The sequence below is a fragment of the Trichinella spiralis genome, assembly GCF_000181795.1.
Source record: "Trichinella spiralis strain ISS 195 chromosome Unknown Scfld4, whole genome shotgun sequence".
Classification (NCBI taxonomy): domain Eukaryota; kingdom Metazoa; phylum Nematoda; class Enoplea; order Trichinellida; family Trichinellidae; genus Trichinella; species Trichinella spiralis.
Window position 1 is genome coordinate 196,977 of NW_003526943.1, and position 9,609 is coordinate 206,585.

General features: G+C 37.7%; 4 protein-coding genes across 4 annotated transcripts; 1 reads left to right on the plus strand and 3 right to left on the minus strand.

Annotated features, from left to right (window-relative positions):
- Positions 1-520: 520 nt before the first annotated feature.
- Positions 521-3,575, plus strand: Tsp_00044 (exosome complex exonuclease RRP45). Its single transcript, XM_003375796.1, has 14 exons — positions 521-649; positions 709-751; positions 819-880; positions 935-1,011; positions 1,195-1,291; positions 1,411-1,548; positions 1,613-1,678; positions 1,758-1,901; positions 2,000-2,155; positions 2,242-2,340; positions 2,403-2,466; positions 2,598-2,620; positions 2,850-2,972; positions 3,495-3,575. Exons 1-14 carry the CDS (start codon positions 521-523, stop codon positions 3,573-3,575), a joined length of 1,302 nt encoding a protein of 433 aa, XP_003375844.1.
- Positions 3,576-4,340: 765 nt separating this feature from the next.
- On the minus strand, positions 4,341-4,724 carry Tsp_00043 (exosome complex exonuclease RRP45). Its single transcript, XM_003375797.1, is given in 3 exon segments — positions 4,341-4,451; positions 4,467-4,533; positions 4,603-4,724. The coding sequence occupies 3 exon segments, from the start codon at positions 4,722-4,724 to the stop codon at positions 4,341-4,343; spliced, it is 300 nt and encodes a 99-aa protein (XP_003375845.1).
- A 141-nt stretch (positions 4,725-4,865) lies between these two features.
- Tsp_00042 (hypothetical protein) lies at positions 4,866-6,270 on the minus strand. The gene is made up of 4 exons (XM_003375798.1): positions 6,139-6,270; positions 5,253-5,466; positions 5,141-5,196; positions 4,866-5,069 (listed from the first exon to the last, which is right to left on the minus strand). Exons 1-4 carry the CDS (start codon positions 6,268-6,270, stop codon positions 4,866-4,868), a joined length of 606 nt encoding a protein of 201 aa, XP_003375846.1.
- A 1,634-nt stretch (positions 6,271-7,904) lies between these two features.
- On the minus strand, positions 7,905-8,832 carry Tsp_00041 (conserved hypothetical protein). The gene is made up of 3 exons (XM_003375799.1): positions 8,761-8,832; positions 8,039-8,157; positions 7,905-8,013 (listed from the first exon to the last, which is right to left on the minus strand). Exons 1-3 carry the CDS (start codon positions 8,830-8,832, stop codon positions 7,905-7,907), a joined length of 300 nt encoding a protein of 99 aa, XP_003375847.1.
- Between the last annotated feature and the right edge of the window lie 777 nt (positions 8,833-9,609).

Genomic DNA, 9,609 nt, shown 5'->3' on the forward strand with positions numbered 1-9,609 from the left:
AATATTTCAGGATGTCGAAGGATTTTTCACCTCATGCAGAGGAAAGCGATGAAAATGGATTGAAGAAATGTATCTTTTTTGCGAAAGTTTGAAGTGAGCTTTCTACTGGTTGTGTGGATAAATAAATAAATTTGTGATGTCCTGATTAATTTAATGTTTAGGTGTCGTCATGCTGTTTTTTCAGCTTACTTCGGTGGTACTTTGGATAGATGTGGTGATAATTGTGACTTTTGCACAGATCCGATTGGTTGTGAAAAGCGAAAGTTCGCTTTTGATCAAGTTGGTTACTCAACGTCTTGGACTTGTAAAAGTGAAGATGACGCATCAGAACTTTACGGCGGTGGACGCAAAGGACCAGATTGGTATGCTATTATTATTATGCACTTGCTCACAACTGAATAAAATGATTCTATTAAATTATACCAATTTAAAAAAAAAATTTAAACTGTTATTTTTCAATATTCCATTCCGATTATTTTTCTTTTTATATACAATATGCATAGATAAAAAATTTATCTTTATGTACTTGATTAGTTATTACGGTGAAACGAGCAAGCGTTCAAGAATGAATTTTGAAGAAGCGGAAAAAGAGTCGAGGCGGCTTTTAATTGCCCAAGAAATGAGCAAGCGTAGAAAATGTGCAACAACGGTGAGTTATTATTGTTTACGTTGTTGTTCATTTTTTGATTGGAAAATTATATTTTTCAGTCGACTAATGCGTCACAGAATGTTACTGCTGACCAAGATTTGAGTAAGGATTTGTTTTTCAATTTTCTCTTCATTCGAGAATGAAATGCTAATTTTGTAATTTTTCGAAGGTCGTCCCACGGTGGAAGATTTAATCGACAGCGGAAATTCAGTTTCTTTGATCAATTCCCAAGTATATTACTGAGTTGCTTTTGAACATGAGTAATTTTTTGGTCTTTTTTTTAAGACTCGTAGAGCTGGACTGAAAGCATTGGTCAAAGGAATCACATCGAATTTGATAAGTGCAGGAAAGGAAGAAATTAAGTAAGTTTGTTTGCTTGCTTGCTTAGTGATTGATGAATTCAGTGAAATATAAAATTAGGATAATTTCATTTCTAGAAATACTTTATTGCTGTTTAAAAATTTTAAGATTTTATGCGTTGTTGATTTTTATATTATAAATAATTCGATTATACATATGATGTTATGCATGATTATTGATTTTAGTGAAGAAGTAAGAATAAAAATTGCTGCTGCAATTGAATACAAAGCATTCAATACATCTCGTACGCCTGGAAATTATCAAGGAAAAGTTTCGCAAAAAGTACATTTATTTAAAATAATAATAATGATAATAATAAGGAAATGTTCAAATTTTGTGCTGTATGAAAATTGTTACGTATGTTTCAATAATTGAATATCTTTCGTACTCTGTGCCTACAGCTGGGAGGAATGAAGAACAGTGCATCAAAGAATGAACTCTATCCGGATATCAGAGATTTTCTAAATGATGAAATTAGGAAAGATGATTCATTGGTCAACATTGTACCGGAGATCATTGCAGTAGAGCATGGAGAAAAGGTGAACTTTTAAATGGGGCTTGAAAGCGTCAGAATGGGATATTTATCTTGATGTGTGATTTCAGAAACCTGAAGCAGAAGAAGAAAATGTTAATTTGGAAAATTATCCAAGCGGTAATGATGATAAACCTGTAAGTTCAAATATAGCACATAATTTTGTCAATCAAATATATATATATATATGTATGTTTATTTATTAATTTATTATAGGAAATTTTTGTTTCTTCCAAAGATGATTGCAGCTCATTATTGCCTATGGAGAAAAGCAATGTACAAACGTGCTCAGAAAAAGATATCACTGTTGAAATGGACAACAAATGTGCTTCTGCTGATTCAAGTGAAGAAAGAAAGGTGGTATGTTAAAAGCTTGCTTGTTCGAAAGAATAGCTTTTTGTTGTATTGTCGTGGAATATTGTTTTTTACTTTTTATTTAAGCAATTTCTGCTTTTTAGGAGGAACATGATCAAATTGAAATTTCCACGGAACCTTCTCAAAAGCGACTTCGAATTGTTGAAACTGAAACATTAACTACAGTTTCTTCTCTTCAAAAGGACAGCAGTAGTATTGCTGGGCTTGTTCAGCCTGAACAAAGCACCATTTCCACACATGTAATTCTTTCTTATTTATTATTAACTTTTTTTTAAAATGAGAATTATCTTATTTGCGCATATAAGTATTATATATGTGTATATAGAATGCGGTGCAAGTGGACAGTGATAAAAATAATGATAAGAAAATACCTGCTGTGGAAATTTTGAATCCGTATTGGAAAATGGGACGAATTCGCCACAAAGTAAATAAAGATTCAAAAGATCTTAATATTTTATTTAAATCAAATCAATAATTTCTTTTCAGATGCTATTTAAGAATTTGGCTCGCTATCTTACTCACAACGTCAAACATTTGGATGAGAAAGCAGGTGCATATTTCTTTTTATGTGATTTTTTAACAAATTAAACATTTGCTTTCTTTCTTGTTAGTGTAAATTAATTTTTGAAAAACTTTATTTCACTTCATATTCAGTAAAAGTTTCCTTTTACTTACTTTTAGGATCGAGAGCGATTTCTGAAATGGTGAATTTTATTTTTGGAAAACTAAGAGTACTAGAAACAGACGATCAGTGGCAAAATATTCTTGCTCAGCTATCAAAGAAATGATTATATTATGTCTTATTTTTTTTCAACAACTTTACATAAATATATGCTAATATATACTATACAACAGGCATTTATCTGTGTGTTCAGTTTTTTAAGAAATAAATACTCAAAATGGACAGTTGTATTTGAATTAATCATATATCAGTACGCCGTCGTACGGATATTCGTAGTGGCGCCGAAGCCCTTTGATGATGTTGACAGAAGAAAATTAATCACACACAAATGGCACTCCAAAGCCGACATTAAAAAATGCAATGTCCACTGCCCCGTGAAATGGAGAAGCTTTAACAGCTTTTCGGCCGTTTACTGCTTTCTTTCTGTTGGCATCATCAAAGTGTTTTACTTTTTATTTTGCCGCGTTCATAAATACTGTTCAAAAGAATGTCAACCGACAGTTGTTTTGCTCGTCAGATAAATTACACTTTAGCTAGCAATTATACGAGATTTATGCACAATATGCTTTTCTGTTTGTCAGAAATTGTTCTGACGAATAGCTGAAGGCGGATTTAGGACAGTGGAAAAAATCTACAAATGATAAATTGTCCACAGCTGCAGTTATTCAGCTAAAACTAAGAGCAGTATGATTGCCGAATGTTATCATTCGAATACTTTTCTAATTTTAGCTGGACTGTTCTCTGATAATCTTTCTTGCTTTCAATCAAAGAATTTTACTTTCATCTTCACAAAGTTTGGCTCTTTCACCACTGTTTTATTTAAATAAAAGAATTAAAATATGCAATTTTATTTACAAATAAAATTTATTTATGTATTTTGTGTTAAACTTTTGTAGCGCCGTCGGTTGAAACGCACTATTTGTTGTATTGAGCGTTTATTATACAAAGACAAAGATACAAGGAATAACAATGTGTAGCACCGCTTTCCGTTTATCATGCGCCATAATACGCAATGATACTAGAAATGTTTATTACAATAGCAACGTCACAATACTTGCACAATTTACACACCAAAAACTAGCGTTGACCCCTAGTTCTCCATTACTATAGATCTTCTTTCTCTAACGTACTATCTCTTCTCACTTGATTTTCCAATCCGGTTTACTGTCTGGTTGCTGTACTGCTATTCACACAAAGAATCCTTCAAATCCTTTGGGTGGTTTTCTTTTTCTTCGAGCGATGTAGGCGTGTATTTTCCGTTGTAATTTGTTCCGTTGCCTCTGTTCGGTGGGTCCCGTTTCCTGAGTCGTTGGTTGATGCTGTAAGATGATGTTCGGATATGTAGGCACCACGTACAGTGGATATCTCCACTGTGGACTGTGCGGTCCAATTCTTCTTTTCGATGATGCCATTTCCCGTATTTCGTCTTTAGCTGTTGGTTTCTACTGCTCTCGTTCAACATACGGCTTAAATCGATTGTGATGTAAAGTAGTGTGTATTCTTCGAGGGTTCTGTTCAGATTTTATTCTGTATCCATTGTCTCCGGTCTTTTCAACTACAGTGAAGCTCATTCCAAGTTTTTCCAGCTGCATGTTGCAACTGGCTGTTGCTATTGTTTTTTTCACTAGTCAGGTACGTTCTTGTACTGCAGCAACCTTCTGAGAAGTCGTCCTATTTTCATTTAACTGATCCATCAGTTGATGGGATAAACAACCCAATTACACTCTCTATTAGGGACTGATTCAAGGCAATGAATAATCGACAAGCAACTGTCCACTACCAACATCTGATTCAATTCGCAGAATCGAAGCATACATATCAATGAGAAATTTCACAACATACTCCAGCGCTGGCTTTATCAAAAATACCTTCATTTCTGACGAAGTAGTACTCAGTTGATGTCCAACAGATGGACAGTCGTTCGTGTCTTTCCGACTTGAAATATTTGACACAAGTTCTGTATCAATCCTGATTCAAAACTGCAACTGTTCTGGGATCCCGAACCTGCAATAATAATTCTCCGCCAGCGTCTTTGCAATCGTAGTCGCTTCCATGTTGGGCAGTGCAAACACTTCAGTCCATTTAGTGAAGCAATCGGTGACTGTCAGTATGTAACGATTACCCATAGCTGTTTTTGTTAGACACCCACCTTCTTCTATGGGATTATCCCGTCAAAATAAATTGCAGTAGGGCTCGCAGTGTTCTTCTAGGATTCTTTCTCGCCGCACACGCTTAGCAGGATGCATACCATTTCCGCACGCCTTTCTTTAAGCTAGGCGAATATAATCTTTCATGAATACTTTCCGAGGTATGTTTCTCTCCGAAACGGCCAGCGTAAAGACAGTCGTGCAGGGCTTCTGAATGCTTGTGAACGGATCAGTTTTGGGACGACCAACTTGCGTCTCAGATTCACTTTGTTTTGCATATCCTCTGAGAAAAACACTCCATCGCTTACGGTACTCGTCGCCACACTGCAATAAGGTCCTTATTTTGATCTTTCGGTGGGTGTACCGGCCATGTCTTGCTACGTAGTCAGTCTCACCGTTCGAACTTCATCGTCTGCCTCTTGCGCCATAATCGTCGTTCCTCTGAATGGAACTGAAACATCCGGTTTCTGATGTGCACAGTTTGATTTGAAAAATCAACTTTAACACCATGCTCGATCAAGAAATCATTTTCCAGTAGACAAGAGTGGCCGAGACCGCGCACCACCAACGCGGGATGTTTGACTGAAACTTCGCCCAGCTCGATTGTGATCATCGCTGTGCCGATCACGTCCAAGTTTGCAGACGGTGATTTTCCCAGTCCTCTCACGCGAAGATTCACGTTCGGGTGGATCTGGACGTCACTGGCATCAGCCACCACGCTCTCTTCGATAATCCAGACCATGGCACCGGTGTCGATAGTTAGCGAATCACCAGTGTCGGTTACGGCGTTGCTGCCATGAGAATCCGGATTGGGAGCTTGCTGCTTTTCCCCTCTTTGCCCTTCCCTTCAAACCGCTCCCTAGTCCGAGGGGCTGGCATTTCCCGATCTTCGATCTTGCCGACGTGATGGGCATTCACGGGCGCGATGCCCGCCTTGGCACTTGAAATTTTGCACGCTTCTGCCACGCGTCCGCGGCTGCCTACGTAAGCGCCACGCCGCAGTGCCAATGATTGATGACGTAGCTGCTGCCAATTCATTCTCTTGCGCATTGAGATGCCCCACTTAAAGGCAAGCAAAGATTCGGGCTGATTCCTCATACTCTCGGGAAAATTTAACAGCATCTTGGAAATAGGCAGCAAAATTGAAGGGTAAACAGCAATAACTGCAGCAGCGGGAGTTGCAGGCCCATAATAAAATTATCCGCAGGGTCGTTTCATTCAAGCTGAGCTTGTAAACTAATCGCTGAAGCTCGTCGGGAAACTCAGTAACGCTTTCGGTCAACCCTTGTTTCCGCCGTTGAAAGGCTACCCGAAGCAACAGTACGTTCTCTGAATTAGCATAACGCTCTAACAAACACGCGCAAATTTCATGAAATGTGCATTCTGCACTTACCCCATAATCAACGAGTCTAGCCAGTACGTCATCACCGACAAACGAGAGGGCAATTCTTGTCCAACGACTTCGTGCCATCTCACAGTCGATCAGGTAGTTTTTCAAGCGGTCGAGCCAAAGCTTGACATTCATTCTCTGCAGTAAGTGCTGCCGGTGGGCGACAGGGAAACACTGATTGTGTTCAATCCCTACGTGGGATTACACTCTCGTTACTGTAACGAGCCGCTCTATCGGGAGGGATCGTTCGTCACCCCAACCGGGTTATTAGGACAGTCGTCGCTAGGCGACGACGGGCCGTCGTCGACCGGCGGGTTTCTCTGCACGGACGTATCCTCCGCTTGTCTTCTGCCAGCTGGGTTCCCGCTTCTTCCGGGTTCGCGCTTTCCTGGTAACATTATCGCAGTCACAAGACAAGTAAGGAACACAGTGTTTATTAGCAACTCCGAACAAAGACCGTCATCCACTTGTCACAGCAGGATTCCACACTCCAACCAACGCACTACCGTAATCCTCCTTTGATCTTCAAGTATATATCGCTTACGGTAGCTTCATTCTTCTTCCACTTCGTTGTCTGGACAAATACAGTTGTTACTCAGTCCGTGTCCGCTAAATTACCATTTGCAGCGTCGCCTTCCGTTTATCATCCACCATAACACGCGATGATACTAGAAACGTTTATTAATATCAACGTCACAATATTCACACGCACACCAAAAACTAGCATGATCCCAACTTCTCTGTTACTATATATCTTCTCTTTCTACCGTACTATCTCACACTTGATTTTCCAATCTGGGTTACTGTCTGGTTGTCACAAATGCAAGATCGATACAGAACCGTATCCGCGCGACGCATAGTATGACCAACCACACAACACCATCGTCTTCCTTCTACTGACTTTTTTCGTCATCCGCTTTCCTATTGTCAGTTAACCTACAAGAAAGTGAACTGATGCGCAGGTACAACTCCTCGGTCGCCGTCACAGTTTGTTTTTCAACATCTGAAGGAAACTGACTAATGCGTTGGTGAACACTTAAGTTGCCATTACTTTCCATTTGTATTTGCAACATTTCAACTTGTATTTCAAGGATAACAAAATTTTAAACATTCAGGATGAATATCAGCGCTTATGATTTAGCTGATCTGTTGTTGTATTTTAAAATTACTCTATATAACAACAGAAGACCAAACAAAATTGGCTCTGTTAAAGTTTTCCCCACCATTGTGCCCATTATCTAACTTATCTCTGCGCTTGCCTCCTTCATATGCTCTGCCGCCATATTATTACTGTAAATTACCTTCACTGGCATGTATAAAAAAGCATAGATGGATGTTTCAAGAAAATTTTATGATTTAAGTTTGTAAAGATTAAAGTAAAATTCTTAGAATGGTTGGAAAGTTGGAAACAAGAAAGATTTAAATAGAACACTCACACGGCAAAACTAGAAAATTAATAAGATGTTAATATTTAGTAGTTGTCACTCCTTGGTTTAGCTGGAAAGCTGCAACTGTGGACAACTTGTCAGGTGTTCATTTTTTCTTTGTATTAAAATCACTATCACCACCAACATATGATGTGACAGAGAACATGAACCACTTTTGCCAGAGGCATGAGTAAAAACATGCATAAAATTTGTTGAATTCTTCGGTGCATTCTAACGATAGCAATAATGTACTAGCTAATACTCGCTATTAATGTGAGCCACATCACAGTGCAGAAACACAAATATCTAACTGAAATAGAGCTTCAGTCCTCTTCTTAAACCTTATTCTACAAAGTAAAGGAGACCATCATGGTCGCTGCAAGACAAAAGTTTAATATAACCAAAGGGTTGTGATTGCAATTCACCTTTTAATGAAGTTGACCAACAGCACCTACATTATGCAAATGCTACTATACCGACAACCCGATCGACAACCCTTCCCCGCTGAACCCTCCGTCACGTCCTCAACTGGCAGCAAACGGAAATGCCATAAATGTATTGGGTATCTACGAAGCTCGGTTCCGTCTAGGCACCGCTGATCAATGTAAGTAATGAATAAATAACGGTACTGCGAATTTTAATAATTAAGACTGTGTTTTTATACGACTAGATTCAATTACAAAACCCAATTTAAAATTGAATTTTCTACTATTGTTGTATTTACCGTTGTATCTACTAATATTGTACTTACCGTTCAACTTATCTTGAAGGTAACTGAAGTGTATACAACAAACATTAGTTGTACAAAACTTTTGTCGTGGAAATCATAACGGTTTCCTAAACAGTTATTATTCAATAAAAGGACAAACAATTACCACACCCTAGAGAATGTCGTTTTGTCATTTGTCTTTGAGTGCTTGTGAGTTTGCCTAGTTTTTCTACTACACAACTGATTTCAGAAAGTAAGTTCTAATCTAAATTCGACACCACAGTTCATACAGAGCAGCACAGTTGCTACTGCTAAGTCAATGAAATAGATTGTGAACAATCAGATATATATAACGTTTAGGCTGAAAATGCAAATGAGAACCTGAAATATACCACCGAATTGGACCAAATCCCTCAATGATTTGGTACAAGATGTAACTCAGGGTATTGAGCCATAACAAAGAACAGAATAGAAAATGATTCGAATAACTCTGGAACGCAAAGCACTGAACTCGAACGCAACACCAAAAATGAAAATAAATTGGACAGTTTTGAATTTCATTTCAAATAACCATTTTGCAACAATATTTAGTTTTCATTTCACATTTTATCTACAATCGAAGATCACCTTCTGATATTCCTTGTGGCACTAATGCCTTCTGTTGATACAAACAGAATAAAATTAATCACACACAAATGGCGCACGAATACTAACATCAAAGAACGGGATGTCCACTGCAGAGTTAATTCGATGCAGCTTTAACTGCTATTCTGTATCGTGCTGTCCATCGTTTCCTTTCTGCTTTCAAAGTGTATTACACTCATTTATCTGAGTTTTTCAGATAAATTACGTTTTAGCTGGCAATTAAATAAGATTTATGCATTAGATGCTTTTCCGTTTGTCAGAAAATATTCTGATGATTAGCTAAAGGCGATTGTAATACAATGGAAAAATCAACAAGTGATGAATTGTCTACAGCTGCAGTTGTCAGCTAAAACTAGGCATGGCAACTGCTAATTTGTTAGCATTTAAATACTTTTCTAATTTCACGCTGACTGTTCTCTGAAAATCTTTCCTGATAGCGATCAAAGAATTTTACTTTTAACTTCAGAAAGTTTTCATCTCTTTCATTAGTGTTATTGTTTTCCTTCGTATATTTTATTAAAATAAAAAATCTGCAATATTATTTACAAATCAAAAAACAAATTTATTTATATATATGGTGTAAATTGTAAACTTTTTATTTCAACATCTGAACGAAACCGACTAGTGCGATCGTGAACACTTGCACTGCTATCTGTTATCATTTTCTATTTAGCTACCATTCAATGTATATTT